The 19538-nt window shown below is 40.5% G+C and overlaps 1 protein-coding gene across 1 annotated transcript in view; it reads right to left on the bottom strand.

Moving 5' to 3' along the window:
- Positions 1–8232: 8232 nt before the first annotated feature.
- Positions 8233–19538, bottom strand: part of TLL2 (tolloid like 2) — a 164445-nt gene continuing 153139 nt past the window's right edge. Inside the window, exons 19-21 of the mRNA XM_043986387.1 lie at positions 15953–16166; positions 14504–14754; positions 8233–9268 (exon numbers count right to left, since the gene is read on the bottom strand). Coding sequence (XP_043842322.1) covers positions 9134–9268; positions 14504–14754; positions 15953–16166 — 600 coding nt within the window. The 3' untranslated portion in view covers positions 8233–9133. The remainder of the gene's footprint in view (positions 9269–14503; positions 14755–15952; positions 16167–19538) is intronic.

Below are 19538 nucleotides of genomic sequence, written 5' to 3'. Positions count from 1 at the left end.
AGCTACATCAAAGGGTTTGTTATTAGGATCAAATGAGATTATAAATGCATACATATATAACACACATACACATACTCACATATATTCTATAAATATGTGGATGCTCTTTCAGTCTCTCTAGATTTAGAGGGTTTTTTAATGGTTTAATTTCACTTTTATTTGCATATTAATGTCACATTTACTCCTGTGCCATAAGCTTTTGTTTCTTCAGTTACTTTGGGGATATCTTTTTTTTTTTGAGCAACCTCCTCTTTAAGTTGCTGCCCTCACATTTTGGGGGCCTTGTTAACCTGGATGTGCTCAATGACAAGAGAATTCACATCCAAACTCTTTAGTTGAGCATTACTCTGCATTTTTAAGCATATGCAGCAAGAACTCATCTTTCAGATAATTGGTAGCTTTTCGGATATGCATGCCCTCGATAGCTGGGGCTGTTTCAAAGGTATTCTTGAAGTTTGGACCCAGAGATTTGAACCCCTTGACTTGCATGATTGTATGGGGTTATCTGGATCAAGAGAGTACCTCACCATTTTAAATGATTGCCTAGGATGGCTCCAGGGAAGAACTAGATTTAGAGACCTTAAAAACTTTTCCTCCCAGTAGGGAAAAGTGAAAGGCACCATGGCACAGTGGATGGAGGGCTATACTTGGAGTCAGGAGGATTCGGGTTCAAGTTTTGACTCTGATGCCTACCATTGGCAAGTGATTTAAACTCTTTATTGCCCAAGAAACTATTGAAGACTCAATTGAAGTCCCAAATGAGTTGTTGATCTGCATTGCTGAAGGAAGTTTTCATACTGGGAGTTCCATACTTGGATGAAATCCCAGATCCAGATCCTATACCCCGAACTCCTCCTCAAAAAAAATTTTTTTTGGAAAATCTTGTAATTTGATGAGTGCTACATCCCGAGCTCCCTCATCTTCCATGTCCTATGCTTTATACTCTTCTATATCTTTACTATGACCTCTTTCTTTACATTAGTCTCTGAGGAAGAGACAACACTTCTCCTTGCCAAAAACCCTTTATTTATTCTCTTGATCACATCCCTTCCCATAACCTCATGGAGCTCATCCCATATATAATTCTCTCCCTCTCCTTTTGCATCCATCTCCTGATTCCTCCTCCCCCCCCTCCTCCCTCCTATAAACATGCCCGTGCATCCTGCATCCTTTAAAAAAAAGACATTTATGTGATTTTGACATTCCCTCAAGCTATTTTATCTCTTCCTTTTCCCTGCCAAGTCCTAGGAAGAATTGACTATATTCACTGCTTCTATTTCTTCACCACTTCTTCATTTATCAGTCTTCTGCAATGACTTTAAATCCCACCACTTTGATAAAGATACTTTTTCTGAGGTCATGAGTGATCTCTTAATTGATAAATTCAATGGCCTTTTCTCTGTTAGCATCTTCCTTGACCTTTCTCCAGATTTGGACAGTATCAACCAAACTCAACGCCATGGTAATTTCTCCTCCCTTGGTTTCTATGAAGTTACTCCTCTACCTAAGTACAGCTAGTTGGTGCAATGTCCTGGAATCAGGAAGATCTGAGTTCAAATCCAGTCTCAGATACTTACTAGCTGTAGAACCTCTGGGCAAAACAACTAACCCCTGTTTGCTTCGGTTTCCTCAACTGTAAAATGGGAATAATAACAGCACCTACCTCCCAGGATTGTTGGGAAGATCAAATATCTGTTTTGTTTTGTTGTTGTTGTTTTTGCAGGGCAATGAGGGGTAAGTGATTTGCCCAGGGTCACACAGTTAGTAAGTGTCAAGTGTCTGAGGCTGGATTTGAACTCAGGTCCTCCTGAATCCAGGGTCGGTGCTTTATCCACTGCACCACCTAGCTGCCCCCAAGATCAAATATCTGTAAAAGCTTTTAATGTGGTGTCTGGCACATAGCAGGCACCTAATAAATGCTTTCTCCCTTCCCTTTCCACTTCCTGCCCTCTTTGTCAGTCTCCATTCCTAAATCATAATCCATTTTCTAGCTCCTTTCTGTGGGAATCCTTCAGGGCCCTGCCCTAGGACCTCTTCTCTTCTTTCTACACTCTCTCCTGTAGTGATTTCATCTGTTCTCATAAATTCAATTATCATCTCTTGACATATGATTCCTAGGGGCAGCTAGGGGGCACAGTGGATAAAGCACCAGCCCTGGATTCAGGAGGACCTGAGTTCAAATCCATCCTCAGACACTTGACACTAGCTATGTGACGCTGGGCAAGTCACTTAACCCTCATTGCCCCACAAAACAACAAAACAAAACAAAACAACCATATGATTCCTAAATCCATATAGCCCACCTCCATCTCTTGGAAGTCCAGTCCTTCTTTGCTAACTGTTTGATAGACATCTCTACATGACATCTGATGCCATCTAAGCCTTGGTATATCCAAAACAGAACTAATCATTCTTCCCTTTAACTAACCCCCTCTAAATCTTCCTGTTTCCATTGAGGGCATTATCATGCATGCACACATACATATATACATATATGTTTGCATATATATGTATATGTGTGTGTGTATTTAGACACACACACTCATCTAGCCAACAGCCTCATCACTTCTGGCCTGGATTATTGTAATAACCTTCAACTTGGTCTTGCCTTTTCCCTAATTGATCCCCTACCCACACAGCTGCTAAAATAATCTTCCCAAAACAGCATGCTGACTATATCATTCCCTTGCTCAAAAATCTTCAATGGCTCCCTATTGTGTCTAGGATAAGATACCTATTCCTTAGCTTGGCATTTAATCCTCCCTCCTCCCCTGAAATCTGCCTCCAATCTAGTTTTCCAGTCTTATTTTCAGTCCTTATTTCCTTATTTCATGTACTCTACAGGGCAGCTATGTGAAAGCTGCCTTTTGTCTTCCTGAACTTCTATTTCTATGCAAATCAGTTTAATTCCCAAGAAAAGTGACCCCCCCAAATGAAAGAGAAGCCCCCCACCCCATTTAATAGTCTCCATTACTGATAGTTTTTGTAGGGTTTGGAATGAGCCATGACCAAAGAGATGGCAACTTGAAGGGAACTAATGTATCATCCTTGTTATTTCCCTTCTTTTCTTCTCAGGCTGTTTCTCCCAAAGCCCCATTAGAACTGGGATGTTCTTCCTCTTTACCTCAACCCCATGCAAATTAATCTCTAGATTCCTTCAAGCTTCGGCTCAGGTGATGTGTCCTACTGAAGGCTTCTCCTGACCATGCCACCCCTCTGAGTTGTGCTTTTCCCACCAAAATTTATTATTTTAGATTTTTTGGATTTAGGCATTCTGTTCATTTATTTTTTCTCTAGTACAGTATAAGTTCATTGGGAGCAGGAGCCTTTTGTCCATTTTTTCCTCAGAGCCTAACACAATGAATGCCTCAAGCTTAATAAAAGCTTATTAAATTTAATTCCTGACACACAATGAATTCACATTCTTTGATGATTCAATTCCTCACAGACAAATATCCTTTTCATAACAAATGCCTGAAAGTCTTCTTTCTCCTTGAAATTCCATGTTTGCCTCTGAAAGATGATGCTTAGTTTTGCTGGGTACGTGATTTTTGGCTGTAGTCCCAGTTCCTTTGCCCTCTGGAATATCATATTCCATGCCCTCCGGTCCTTTAATGTAGAAGCTGCTAGATCTTGCTTTATCCTTATTGGAGCTCCACAGTATTTAAATTCCTTTTTTCTAGCTGCTTGCAATATTTTCTCCTTGATGTGGGAGTTCTGGAATTTGGCTATAATATTCCTGGAGGTTTTCCTTTTGGGATCTCTTTCAGGAGGTGATCGGTGGATTCTTTCAATTTCTATTTTAGCTTCTGCTTCTAGAATACCAGGGCAATTTTCCCTCACAATCTCTTAGAGGATGGTGTCTAAGCTCTTGTTTTGGTCATGGTTTTCAGGTAGTCCAATGATTTTCAAATTATCTATCCTAGATTTATTTTCTAGGTCAGCTGTTTTTCCAAGGAGATATTTCACATTGCCCTCTATTTTTTCATTCAATTGGATTTGCTTTACTGTGTCTTGGTTTCCCATAAGGTCACTAGCTTCCATTTGTTCAATCCTAATTCTTAGGCAATTATTTTCAGCAGATAGTTTTTTAATCTCCTTTTCCATTTGGCTTTTCAAACTGTTGACTTTTTTCTCATGACTCTCCTGCATTGCTCTCATTTCTCTTTCCATTCCTTCCTCTCTTTCTCTACATCTTCATTCTATCTCTCCTACTTTCTCTTTAAAGTCCCTTTTGAGAGCTTCCATGGCCGGAGACCAGTTCATATTTTTCTTGGAAGCTTTGGATGTTGGAGCTTTGACCCTATTATTATCTTCTTCTTCTTCTGAGGATGTATGGTGGTCTACCTTTCCCCCAAAGAAGTTTTCGATGGTCTTCTGCTTTCTCTGACTACTCATCCTGGCTTACTATTTCTTGGCTTTTTACTCCTTAAAGTATAGCGCAGCTTCCAGGACACACTGTTCGTACTACAGCGTGGCCCAGGGGGTGATTGGGCTTCTTCTCAGCCTGCCTGGCTTGTGCGTAATCACAGCCGCTTTCTCTTTGACCTGGAAACAGAAGTCTGATTGAACTCTGATTCTCTATGGTCGGAAGGGTGGCGTGCTTTTACCCCTCCCCCACTGGGCCACCACCACTCGATTCAGCCCACTGGTTCAGACCCAGGGCACTTTGCCCCAACTCCAGTAGATACTGCCTCCACTACACCCCGGCCTACCGTCGAACACCCTCACCAGTCCATGATCAGAGCCTCAGAAGCTGCTGGTGCTGAAGACTCTGACATGCTCTGGAAGCAGTGTCCCTGTCTGGGTCCGGACTGCACGCTGAGCTGTTCAGCCTGATCAGTAGGTGATCAGAATTGCCCTCTTTTGCGGAGAAACAGTCTCACTCTGTTCTTCTGTGCATTAGGCTGTTCTGGGTTTTGATTTTTTACTGCATTATTTGGGCGTGAATGGACGGGTTTATCTGGAGCTTGTGGGAGTCATAGCCTCTCCTCCGCCATCTTGGCTCTGCCTCCACAGACAAATATCCTAAATTCCTCTACACCTTCCTATTTTGTGTTTTCAAAACTGATTCAGTGACAGGACAATAACCCAGTATCTATGGACTAAAGGTATAGTTATTGTTCTTTTCAAAACAGGACATTTATGAGAAATAACTTGAGTTTCAAGCACAACATGAACAACGCTGCTACATAACATAAAAAGTCCTACATTTTCTGTGGTTACGTGGATACTTTCAAACATTTTTTTTTTAGTGAGGCAATTGGGGTTAAGTGACTTGCCCCGGGTCACATAGCTAGTAAGTGTTAAGTGTCTGAGGCTGGATTTGAACTCAGGTACTCCTGAATCCAGGGCTGGTGCTCTATCCACTGCGCCACCTAGCTGCCCTAAACACTTTTTAAAGAAAAAGAAACCTTTTAGACATTTGGGACTATCATAGAATTTCATAGAATTATCTAATTTCAGTATCTGTATATCTTGGAATTTCAGTGTATGATGGAAGAGCCCTAAAAAATCATTTGTTGAAGTAGACTCAACAATTGCCTACAGTCTGAACAACAAAAGCCATGTCTAATTTTCTTAGTATTCTCAAATATAGCCAGTGTTCTCAGTAAACCTCATTGAAAACTTTCACAGTTAATAAGAATATACTACTCATGTCCATGAATAGGTGACACCCCAGAAGCAATAAGAAATTTAATAACATCAGTACTGAGAAGCAATTGATCAATTATGCAATTGGTAAATTATGGCCATATTCCCATTTTCCCTCTGATTGTAGAAATTGTATTTATTCGGTTATTTCCTTTGCCTAGCCCTGCACTGGGACATAGGCTATTTGCTTCTTTTAGATTAGATAATAACACCATGTCTACTTTGGGTCTGCCAAAAGCCAATAAGATCAAAAGGCACTCCAGGCCTTGGCAACTGGCCTAGTATAAACAAAATAAATGTATGAGGGGCACTAACACAACAGCAAGGCCATTTGATGAAGGGATAGCAGGACATAAAAGGAGTTAAGGCAATGCTGAGGCCACCAATCCAAGTCTCCTTTTTAGCTGATCCAGGGATCTATTTTATGAAAGGCATGCCTGTGAAGATTAATCTAGGCTAGTCTAAGGGCAGTCCCTGTCTGCTTCCAAGGATAACTTGGAAGTTAAGAAACTAGAAGGGGATACATTCCTGAGCTTTAAGAATTAGAAGAGGCAAAAGAGGGATGAGTTGTCTTGGGAGTGAGGTTCTTCCTCATCAGAGGTCTTTAAAAGGACTGAATGAATATTTGCCAGATATGTAGGTATGGGTTGGACCAAATGACCCTTAAAGCCCCTCCAACTCTTAAATTCTGTAATTCTAGGAGTCTACACGAGAATTTCCAATTTATATCAGAATGGCAAAGGAGAGGCCATGGGTAGAAGAAAGATTCTACTCAAGGATGATCAAGAAGATCCCAGATAGAAACTACATTGAACAAGGACTGTCTTAAGAGCAAGATACACTGAGCTCCAAAGACTCAAATCCTCTGTAGTTTCTTCAGGCAGAGCTAGAATATGGTGGTTCTCTGGTGTCTCCTTGTTTCAAACACTAGGCCAGTAACTCAGTGACAGGACAATACCCCAGTATCTATGGACTAAAGGTATGGTCATTGTACATTTCAAAACATGACATTTATGAGAAATAACTTGAGTTTCAAGTACAATATGAATAATTTTGCTACAGTATGCTATTGTGGAAAGAGGGATGATTTTGACATTTTGAATTCTGACTCTACTACTTACTAGCTAGAAATTGAAGTGTCTCAGGTTCCTAGGCAGAAATGCACCTGAATCATTTTCCTGTGTCCCACCTTTAGTTTCAACTTTGCCCACTGTGATTGGAGGCTGGCTTGCTTCTCTTGGAAGCACATCACTGAGATAGAAACCACTGGAACACATGATGAAAATTGAATTTGGACATATTGGCTTAGTTTCCTAGCCCAAAAGTCCAGGGTGGGTAGATTCTTCTATATGGGGTACCCCAAAAGTCTTCATGCAATTTTAACCTATTTAAGAGTTTACTGAATAAAGATTTTGGGAAATCCTCTATATACAGCATGTAATACTGCATGACATTCCTGGATGTATAATCCAAATAGAACTTATTTAGAGCAAACACAAAGTACAACCAACCAAACATTCTAATAGAACATTTTGCATGGCCTGCAATAAAACAGTGGTCATCAAATAGAACATTTTCATATTACATTTATTAAGGCTTTGACTACTGATCCTTTACATACATACATACATACATATATATTATTATTATTACTTCGCTTTTTCCTGTTTAAAGCAAGAAAATATTTTCATGCATTTCCCTTTACTTTTGTGTAACATTTTTAAAAAAACTCCCAACCATCATTTTGTTTAGATAATTTCTTATGGTGGGATTTTCCAATTTTTTAAATATTACTTTAACTTTCTCCACATACTATAGATTAAACGACTTTCATGTAGTCCCAAAAGGCATGGGAATTGTCTTTAATATTACTGAGAACAATCTATGTCTGAAACATATGTGCCATAGCCAACTTCTTCCCTAATAGTACTTAAGATTATGTAAACATCATTTTAAATTATGTAATCATAAATACTTCATTAAAGCTAACACACCACAGCTTTTAGCTCATAATGCCCACATTTCCCTTAACGAAATGCCATTCAGCACTACCCTCTCTCTAAAACTATATCATAATGCTGTACAATTGTTCAAGATTCATCTTCTGCATTTCTCCCAAAGAAATGCCATGCCTTGTTCATTCTGATCACAAGATGGCAGTCTGATCTTGAGGAACTTGGTAGAATCTATTTTTATTAACTAGATCTGCCAGTGGAACTTGCAGACAATTAACTTGGACCACCATGTGTTCATCATTCCTTAGCTTACAATTTTTCCGAGTTCTAGGCCATATAGGTGAAAAGGTCTCTTGAAGAACATTTGTTCTTCATGCCATTTGCCAATAAAATGGGCATTGGCTACTTTGGAGACAAGTTAGCCCCTCTGAGATTAGAAAATAATCTCTTTCCAGCATGATAGATATTCTTACCATGCCAGTCCAGTGGTTCCTCTATGCTACAAAGAGGGCACCATGCTGACTGTTTGGCTCAATGATCTGTTCATACAAAGAAGGGCAATCAAGAAGCAAAGAGAGATTGATGATTCCCTCCCACCCACCCTAATTAACATAGCCAGAGGATTATGTATAACAGCTCCATCCCAGTACCCTTGGATCCATGATTTCCCTGCTCGTACTCAGAAATGCAAGGGATTTCCTGGTTTGGGCATTCTAGCCTATGGCGCACCACAGGTTTCTGGGAGACAGTGTGGTGGAGTGGAAAGACTGGGAGGTAGGAGACCTGAGTTAGAGACCCAGTTTTGCTCCTAACTAGACATGTGACCTTGGACAAGTCCCTTTTTCTCTCTGGGCCTTAGTTTCCTTATCTGTAAAATGAAGGTGTAGGACTAGAAGACCTCTAGGGTCTCTTCCAGCTCTAAGATTCTATATTCCTGTGGTCCAATATGCTCTGGCAACAAGCTTTTAGACTCCCTACAAGCAAGAGAGTGATGTGCTGTTGGGAAATAAATTAATGCACAGTGTATCTAAATCAACAACTATCAAGCTTGTCACTTATTGAATGATCTAGACTCAGCTGACCAGGGCAAGAGGTCCAACATGGCCACATTGTCTCCCATCTGGTCCAACTCTTTCTAAAAGGGAGGGACAATCTCAGGTGCCAGCCCACCTAACTAACCACCCACCCATCCATTCATCATCCTTCCACCCACAGAGTGAGGGAAGTAGTGTATGCACTGGTGTCACTTTTCAACTGAAACCTTGTTGACCTTGTTGAAAAATAATCCAACAACCCCTTTGGATCAATGATCAAAAACATCTCTGCAACAAGTAAAGGACATTATTGGTCCTTGAAATGTCAGCAAAAGAGAGTATCATGTTCATTCTGTTCAAAGAAAGGCTGGACATTTTGAGTTTTGGTTGGAGGAAAACACTGTACACTGTTTTGGGTCAAATTAACAGAGTACAGCTGTTGGGGAAAATTAAACTCAGTTGGGAGTTGGTATCGAGGATGGTGATGTACTACTTCCTCATGTGTAGTGCATCTTGAAATTTGGTGCTTGTATACCGGGCATGAAAGCCTTTCTTGTTGATGGTATCATCAGTGTGAAAGCGGATCATCAGCGAGTCTCCTGCAGAGTAGATCTCTTCTAAAGGCTAAGAAAAGAAGAAATGATAACAACAACCATTTAGAGAAGTTGGTGAATAACATTAGAAATATATAAAGTGGTTTAAGGTTTTCAAAACACTTCATATACATTATCACATGTGATCACAACAACCTGTGAGGTAGAGACTACCTCCCCATTATTAGCTCCATTTTATAGTAGGGGAAGCTGAGACTCAGAGAGGTTAAGTGACTTGAACATGGTTATGCAGCTAGTAAGTGTCAGAGGCTGTTTTTGAATTATGTCTACCTATTTCTCAGTCTAGAACTCCTTATAGATAGACAGAAGATGGGCAGACAGACACAATACATGCATTCATTCATTCATTCATACATTCTTATGTACATGGATGGATGGGTGGATGGATGGATGGATGGATGGGTAGATGGGTGAGTGAGTGGGTAGATGGATGAATGGGTGGATGGATGGATGGATGGATGGATGCGTAGATACATAGATATATACATAAATGGATAGGTGGATAGATGGATAGACACATATAGAGAGAGGTACACAGACAGATACATAGACAGATGATTTAACATTAATTAAGGCTTATTATATGACAGATGCTGCATTGAGTGCTTGGAATACAAATACAAACAAGCCACAGAGTCCTTGCCCACAATAAGCTTACATTTTAAGGAGAAAAGACAGCACATAAAAGGGGAAGGGGAGGAGACTAGGAAGTGGCTTGGGGGGCCTGTAACTCATCAAGATATTTCAAAAGTTTACCTATCAGGGCTCAGGGGTGGAGTCCAAGTCAGGAGAAGGTGGAGGTGATATGACCAAAGTTTTCAACAAGGCTTCTATTCCCACCATTCTATTAAAACTCTTTTCTCAGTTGTTGCTAATCACCAAAGCCAATGTCTTTGTTTTTTACTTAGTCTTTATTTCTCCGGATGTGTCTGCAGTATCTGACACCTTTAAGTTTTCAAAAACTACAATTGTGGCAATGGGGAAAGTAAGGAGGGAAAGAGATGTGAATGAGATTGTGAAAGGAGGATAGATAGGACTTACAGTAGCAGACAGCTTAAGAGTAGACGGGGTGGAGTGATGGAAGCATGCATGTGCATCAGGTAAGACAATCTGTCAGAGTCCTGGGGAATGGAGCAGATGGAGAAGAGATGAGGTAAGAAAACCCATCAGGAAGTTGTCGCTCTGGTCCAGTAGAAATTTCACAAGAAGAAAAGTTCAAAGGATTGAGAGATAGGGTGGTAAAGTGTTGAAACATGAAATGCTAAAGTAGGAGTCAGAAGTTTCTCACATTATGATACTTAACTCTCTAAAAGTGTTTTCTGTTTTTAAAAGGAAGGGATTGGGTCAGATGGCCTCTAAGGTCCTTGTTAGCTCAAAAGCTTTGACCCTATGACTGAGGGGATGATGAGGCAGGCAACCTAGTTTTCCTTGTGTCTTACCAGAAGTAGCAGGGTCAGTTTCCTGAATAGCATTTGGCCACCCTTTTATGTAAGAACTTTTTAAAAGACCTAGTGCCTTGTGGGAAAGGGAGAAGCAGAGGCTTTCCTGCAGGGGCTTAGCCAGGCCAGTGCCTATGTGTTTGCGTATGTGAGTGTGTACACGTATGTATAGAAGGGCATGGCCAAAGTTACTTTTGTTCAGCAGAATGTTTCAGTGAAACTTGCTAAGAGCAAAGCCCTGGAGTGAATGCCACATAGTAGATTCCAACTCTGAAGGAAGAGGAACAAAGTCACGGTATAATTGTGAAGATGTCTGAAAGCTTAGCAAAAAAAAAATTAATTGAAAGAGTTATGAGAAAACACCTCCCTTCTTTGAGGGAGGAGGGTCAATAAGGGGTGGCAGGGGTGGAAAATTGTGTATAACATCAGATTTTCTTCAAATATTGATCAACATTGTTGGCGTTTTTTTACTCCTTCCTTTTTATGGCTTCATCTTTAAAAATCTTTATTATAGTGAATGGCTCTCTGGAAAGACGAGAGAAGAGATGCTAGAGGAAATCTAAGTGATGTAAAAACAAAAGACATTGATAAAAATCTATTTTAAAAAGATATAAATTGCGCCTGCTGTGTTCTATACCTCTAACTGGAATTAAACCAGGTGAACAGAACAGCACAATGGATAGAAATGGTTGAGTTTAGTGATTGTTTTTCTCTTTTGCTTTGTTTCCTTTTTGGCCCACACCTATGATTCCACTCATGTAGAGGACTCTCACTAAGGGAATGTCCTAAATCAATGCAGATCTGCATCTATTCCATTATTTAAGAGTCTCAGAAGGGGACAGCTAGGTGGTGCAGTGGATAAAGCACTGGCCATGGATTCAGGAGTACCTGAGTTCAAATCCGGCCTCAGATACTTAACACTTACTAGCTGTGTGACTCTGGGCAAGTCACTTAACCCTCATTGCCCTGCACAAAAAAACAAAAAACAAAACAAACAAACAAAAAAAGAGTCTCAGAAGGGGTTCTTAACCTGTAGTCTCTGACCTTGTGCTTTTTTTTTTAGTGGCTCAATAACTGTATTTCACTATAATTGGTTTCCTTTATAATTCTATATATTTTATTTAATAAATGTAAAATCATTTTAACAAAAGGCTTCCATAGGTTTCACCAGACTGCCAAAGGAGTCCATGACAGAAAAAAGTCTATGAAATCTCATCTTAGAGAATTAGCTACATGGGGCTAAGGAGATTAAGAGCTTTGCCCAAGGTCACACAGCTAGTCTGTGGCAGAGATGGGGCTCAAACCCAGTGCTCCTGACTGTAAGGCCACCTCTCTACCCACTATTGTACACTGCCTCTTGGGTATTAAGTACCTAGTGAGTGAGAATAATAAGCTAAAATTGTAAAATAATTAAAATTATAAAATTGTAATATAAACTTCCAGGAGGCAAGTTCTTTATTGTATCCTTCTCCCCCTTAGTAGTTGCACCCTGGATTAGCTCCTTTCTAAACGGGCCCTGGCCTGTTGCTTCCCCTGCCACCACCTCTCAGATAACATTCCATAGGGAAATTCTCTTCCAATTCCCCCTACACACACTTAGGCCTTTTGTCTCAAACTCTCCAAGGTCTCTCTGAGGTTTTGCTCCTCTGTCCTCTCATCCCCACCATGACTTTTTCCCTTATCTCTCTTTTGTGTTTGCTCCAGGCTCCTTGATTTAGGCATCAGAATTACTAGCTATGACTCTACCTAGCTCTTCTTCTATATAACTGCTCCTATTTGTTATATATGTAAATAATATTTTGCTAAGAAAGAGTCAATTTGCCGAAGAATATTTCATGTCTGAGTTCTATAAACTCATTCACCAGACCTGGACTTGAGGCTAATGCTATAAGCAAGACCACCATCTAGTGGTAACTGGTATAAGTTTCAAGAACCCAGTCCCTGGAAATTTAGGTCCTAAAGAACCACACTGGAACCTTTTAGTGGAAGGGATCTTAACATGATCCTTTCATTGTACAAGTCCAGGGTCATTTAGGGAGTTAGTGGGAAGGCTGCGATTTATCTATCCCAGGTCTTCTGAGTCCAAATCTAATATCTTTCCATTGCACTGGATCTTTCTACTTTGTAAAACCATATGACATAACATCATAGAGCTTGGATGTGCCCGTGGCAAATGTCTAAAGGAAGCTCTGGCTGAGTTTCCATTAAATAAACAATTAACCTTACCCTGGGACACCATTTTCCCTACTGGGTGATCAAGGGCTCTAACTTTGGTGTCTTAAATAGCCTCTTGCCCTGACAAAGTCTCAAGAGCTGGAAGGGACCTCGACAGTCATCTATACCCCCCAAAAAGAATCTCTTCAAATGAGTATCCAGCCTGTTGTGGATACTGTGTGGAAGCAGTGCATTCTATTTTTGGACAGCTTTAATGGTTAGGAAGCATAAATTTGCCTCCTTGAAATTTCTACTTCTGCCCTCTTGGTTCAAACAATTGTGAATTGCTCTCCAGCATGGCTGAATCAATTCATAACTCCACCAACAGTGTCATTGTATGCCAGCTTTCCTGCAGCCCTTCCAACAATTGTCATTTCTTTTTCTTTTCTTTTTCTTTTTTTGACATCTTTGCCAATCTTACAGGCATGTGGTGGAACCTCAGACTTGTTTTCATTTGCATTTCTCTAATTATTGCTGATCTAGAGCATTTTCTTTTCAGACTCTCAGGTCAAACTAAACAAGGCTAATTCATCTTCTACATAATAGCTCTTCAGACACTTTGAGGTAGCTACCATATTTCCCATCTTTATCCCTTCCCCCTCCCCAGTTTGCTATTCTTCATGATAAACAGTTTCTTCAAATGATCCAATCTTCATATGTCATGGACTCAAGGCCCCTCACCATCTCAGTGGCTCTCTTCTGTAAACTTTCCAACTTATCAATGTCATTCCTAAAGTGTGCTGCCCAAAAATCTAATCAGAACTATTTTCTTCTTCCCCAGGAATTAAGACTTCAGACATACTAATACACTACCCCCACCCCTGCCCCCACCACCATCTCAGCAATACATATCTTGGCCTGGAGAATCCACAAGTCACTGTCCTTTGGCTTCCTGCTTCTCTCTTGCATAGAATTGTCTGTGTTAATCAGTTGTTTATATTCTTCTAATAAACGTGTTTTTTACTCATGACTGAATAAAGTCTGTTTGTATTAAGGGGTGTGATCAAAGGAAGAGGTAAATAAACTTGGTCTTAAAGGCAACAGAATAAATGGCTTACTGTACTAAAAAATAAAAGAGGGGCAGCTAGGTGGTGCCGTGGATAAAGCATCGGCCCTGGATTCAGGAGAACCTGAGTTCAAATCCAGCCTCAGACACTTGACACTTACTAGCTGTGTGACCCTGGACAAGTCATTTAACCCTCATTGCCCCACCAAAAAAAATACTCTCCCTGAGGATAGAGCTCATGCCAATAATAATAATAATATTCTATATTTCATGTAGTATAGAAAGAAAAAATTGAAGAATATTTACTGAGACCAATGCACATGGTCAACATCTAGCCCTGATACTCAAAACCTACCATTATTTAAATTCTTGTAGCATTTTCTATTTTATGGCTCTAGTTTCAAGTGAGTTTTTCCTTTTGGAGGTCTTTATTTCTATTTGCCAAAAGTAAATGAATTCCACTGCCATCAATCTCCACCAAATCCATCTGTCTCTCCCAATGCCAATCCAAACGTTTTTCCACTGCTGTTACCCTTCCACCAGCCACAGGATGCTCTGGTTCAGAACTTTCACATGTGGGACTTACCCCAGAGCCACAAAACCTTCCCAGCCGGGGGGCTGTGGTGTCGTAGCCATCAAAGGCCTCCATGTAGTCGTACCCACAATCTGCTTCCTCTTCTACTTCAAACGTCTGGAATATTAATTCCACACCATAGCCATCCTCTGCTGCAATCACCCAGTCACAATGAGACTGCCCAGAATAATTGTTGTCACCAAACTGGGCATGGGAATAGAGGTCTTTGGTCTGGACTTCTGCCTTAAGCCGGCCACCACACTCTGGAGTAAAAATATAATCCATTATGGTTTGGTTGCAAAAGGGCAACATCTTATTTTTGTCCCTGTGCAGCCTTAGCCCCTCTCTTGAGTTATGCCCAAGGGTAAAGACAGATCAATGAAGGCATAGGATCTGTCTCAAAGAGATCAAAGAAAGAAGAGAAGGACCCATGTATACAAAAAGATTCATAGCTGCTCTATTTGTGAGAGCAAAGAAAAGGAATCTAAAAGGGTACCCATAAACTGGGGAATGGCCAAACAAATTGTGGCATATAAATTACATGGAATAGTATCATGCTGTTAAGAAAGGAGAAAGGGGGAAATTATATGAAAGATTTTTGGAAATAAATGCAGATTGAAGTGGGCAGAACCAGGAAAACAATTTATATAATAATAACAAGATTGTAAAGATAAACAATCTTGAAAGATTTTAGGATTCTGATCAATGCAATGAATGACCATGATTCTGTAGTTTTGGTGATTGTAGCATGCTACTCACTACCCAACAAAGAGCTGACGAACTCAACGTGCAAATTGAGACATACATTTTGTGACATGGCCAATGTGGAAATTAGTTTTGCTTGAATATAAATAGTTGTTATAAGGGCTTTATTTTTTATATTTTAATGGGGTAAGAGAGTTGGGAGAAAGAGAAAGTATATTTGTGTTAATTGAAAAAAAATTAAATTAAATTCTAAAAATAAATAAAGGCACAGGACCATAGACTGAAGTTAAAAGAAATCTTGGAGGCCATCAAGTTTAAACTCTTCATTTAACATATGAGGAATCCAAGACACAGAAATGTTAATTGATTTACCCAAGGTCAGGAAGCTAATAAGTTAGTAAGTTTCTCAGGCACCATTCTAACTCCAGTGCCCTATCCACTATATACACTTATCATTTTCCAGATGAGAAACTGAGACCCAAAGAGATTAAGTTACTTTCCAAAGGTCACATAGTTATTAAGTGTTTGATGACTTTAAGACAAGAACATAAGTGTTCGAATTATTACTTTCTAGGATTTGTGGATGGACCACTCAGGAAGAAGGTGAGACTATGTGGCTGAAATTGAGTTGAGGAGGTGGTTGGAATAGAGGGAAGCTGAGAGGTGATGGGAGAATCAGGATGTTTAAGGGGCAGCCCATCCAAAGTTAAAGGTTGTCTGTCCCACAAAGACAGCTGATAACCCAGCTGATGATACCTGTGCTATGCCTTGCTTGGAAACCTTTCCTTTGCACTGATGCATCAGAATAGAACCTGAGAAACATGCTGTTTGTGGAAGCCACCACAGGATCCGGCTTCTTGCTGCCACAGAAACGGCCGAGGATCGGGGACTTGCTGTTGGGTCCATCATATATCTCCAGGTGATCATAAGCACATTCCTGCTGTTGCTCAATCTCCAATTCATTAAAAGTCTATGAGACAGAAAAGAAGAAGCCAGGGAGAGGTCAAGTCACCTACAAAAGCTTGAGTTCAGAGGTTCACATGCTGACCAGCAATGGTTTATTTCCCTTTGGTAGTAGCTGGAGCATGGGAAGGAGCAGTAATGGCCTCCCAGCCCTGGGCTCTTGGCCCACCATCGTGAGAAAAAGCCCAACTTATTTTGTGTAAGTAACTCATCCCCATAGGTCATTCAATTTAGACAGAGTTGTAAAGAGACAAGCGAGAGAGGACTCAATAGGCATTTGTTAAACAATCGCAGTATGTCAGGTACCATGCTAGGCATTGTGGGTGTAAAGATAAAAATGAACAATCCCTGCTTCCAGGGAGATTTTATCACAATATAACCTACTGTTCTCTTTCAGTGGGTACTCTCTCAAAGCCTATATCACAGAGTGATGGATTATCTCCCAGAAGCAGAAAAAGAAAATCCCTCCTGGCATAGGGTACTAAGACTTAACAGGATAGATGAGTCACTATTTTCCCCTACCGCTTTCTCCAAGAAGTGTAAAAATTCAGATTAAATAACAGACAGGAAGATCACTAGAGATTGTTCCCTAAGGTATCCTGACTGACCCTGTCTGTGGGACCCACAAGTGATGGGACCATATGAGGATGGGAGGGGATAAAGGATTAGGGAGATAGATTAGATTATAGAGGGATAGGGAGGGAACTGGGGATTAGAGGTAGAAACAGAGTAGAGTTGGGGAGGAAAAAAAGGGACTAATCATTGGCAAAGGGATAGAAAGATGATAGAGGAAGTATCCAGACCAAAGAGAAGTAGGAGACCCATCAGTGTGGCTAGGAGAAACAACAAGGCTAGCAGATGAAGAAAGAAGCAAGTCAGGGTGGGTGTTCAAGGAAAGTCAAAGAAACGGAAAAGAGGAGGAGGTGGAAAGGGAAACAGGGAGATGTTTATTCAGGCCCCATGATTTGGTTAGCAGAAGAGAGAGCCAGTTTCCACACATACCTAGTACAGACATAAAACAGTGGAGACATCATTAATGATTTTCAGTAACAGAAAAACATATCGGTAAAATAACGGAATCACAGTTATTCAGCATTGGAAGGAACCTCAGTGGCCAACTAATCTAACTATAACTGAAAAAGAATCCCATTTGTCTCCTTGTGTTTGTGAACTTCAGCATAATCTGAGGATGAGAGCCATTCACAAGAGAATGGGGGGGGGGGACAAAGAAGGAAAATTATTAAATTCTATTCTCTTGGAGGCAGTTAGGTGGCACTGTGGATAAAGCACTGGCCCTGAATTCAGGAGGACCTGAGCTCCAATTTGGCCTCAGATACTTGACACTAGCTGTGTGACCCTGGGCAAGTCACTTAACCCTCATTGTCCTGCCCCCCCCCATCTATCCTCTTGTAGACCATTTTAGCTTAAATTATTATAAAGTTTAGCAAGCTAGTGACTATATATTGAAGCTTCTGAGTAGCAACTCAGCTCTCTCCCAATCTAGCATCCATAGGGAGCTGTCCACAGTAGAAGCTTATGTAGGAGATCAAGGGTAGGGTGAGGTCAGGCACAATCAGTAGCTCTCCAAACATCCCTACTTAGCACATTAACTATAGCCATTGGGTAAAATTGAGAAATACCAGTTTCTATGACTCAAATCATCTGTAACTCCAAATCCATATGGTGGAAAGACTCTAAGACTTGGGTGTGAATTCACTTTTGAGTCTTACTACCTACATAACATGAGTAAGTCACAGTATCTCTGAACTTCATTTTCCTCATCTGTAAAATGGGGTAATAACAGAAACTATTTCACCAGAGTGTGGCAAGGATCAAATGAGGTAATGTATGTCTGTTAAGTGCTTTGCAAATTTTAAAATGCTATAAAACATCAAGTATCATTATCATCGATAACATAACACCTGATTCTTTGCACTCTTGCCTGACCTTCTAATATGTTTGCTATATTCTAGCTCTGATCTCAGGACTCCTAAAATGCCAATATATGATTCTGAACCTTGGACATACTTCCTGCCTCTGCTAGACTACTCCTTCTACTTATGCAACATTGTACTTCCATCTGGCCCCACACACTACATTGTGAGTGTCCCTGATGGCCCCACCTAGGTCATGTGGATCTGCTAATATCAGTCCCCCCTCTATCATTTTCTTCTCCAGTGGATTAAGGTGGACAGAAGTTAAATGACTTGTCCAGGGGGACACAGTTAGCAAGTGTCTGAGGCTGGATTTGAGTTCAGGTCTTTCTGACTCTAGGCTCAGTGTTCTGCCCACTGAGCCATTTAGCTGCCTCCTCGTGGTATTTTGGTTGGGGCTTAATGGAAGCCAAGAAAATTAATAGGCAGAGATGAGGAGAGAGTCATGGGGGCAGCCAAAGAAAATGCCTAGAGCCATGAGATACGGTATGTTATTTATGGAAAAACCAGGAGGCCAGCATCACTGGATGGAAGAAAACATGGTAAGGAAATAAGGTAAAAGAAGACTGGAAAGGTGTGGGTTACAAAGGTCTTTGAATGCCAGAGGGTTTTGTGGTAGAGTAGAAAATAGAGGGAAGGGCAAATCACATGCAAATGAGAAGCTACTAAATGTTTTCCCAAAATACACAGCAATAGCACTCTAGGTATAGGAAAGTATGTCACCACCATGGCAGAGATAAGGCTTCAAAAATCAATTTCCTATTTCCTTAGACTAAGGCAATATTGACTATTATGGGCCTGCTTCCTGTATGAACAAAGGTCAATTTTTTCAGAATGCACATACTGGGGAAACCTGTCCTGAGAGAAAGAGAATCCAACAAGTTGGGACATGTTCATGTGACATTATAGGTCTCAGTCTCCTCATCTGTAAAATGGACATGATACCTGTTCTGTTGCCTCCCAGGGTTACTATTAGGATCAAATAAGATCACGCAAATGAAAGTGTTTTGAAATCTATAAAATGCTATGTTACTGTTCTGGGTAAGGAACTTTCAGTCCTACCAAGCTACATATCCCTTTTTTATATACTTCTCTACCTGTCCTACAGAGATAATAATAAACCACTGACATTAGTGTTATAGTTGTAAAGGTTATCCCCCTCTATTCAATATAATTTCTTGTTCCTGTTGCTCCTTTTCCTTGTTGTTTCTTCTCTGTTTAGAGGTATCCCGGGGGGTAGGGTGGAGGGGAACAATGGTTTAGAGTCAGGAAGACCTGAATTCAAATCCAGCCTCAAGCACTTATAAATTGTGTAACCCTAAGCAAGTCACTTAATCCCAGCTTGCCTCAGTTTTCTCAACTGTAAAACAGGGATATGAACAGCATCTACTTTCCAGGGGGGTTGTGAGGATAAAATGAGACAATATTTGTAAAGTTCTTAGCAC

This window comes from Dromiciops gliroides, chromosome 2 (assembly GCF_019393635.1).
Source record: "Dromiciops gliroides isolate mDroGli1 chromosome 2, mDroGli1.pri, whole genome shotgun sequence".
Taxonomy (NCBI): Eukaryota; Metazoa; Chordata; class Mammalia; order Microbiotheria; family Microbiotheriidae; genus Dromiciops; species Dromiciops gliroides.
Note: the sequence above shows the minus strand (reverse complement) of the source record. Positions and strands in the feature narration are given on the sequence as shown.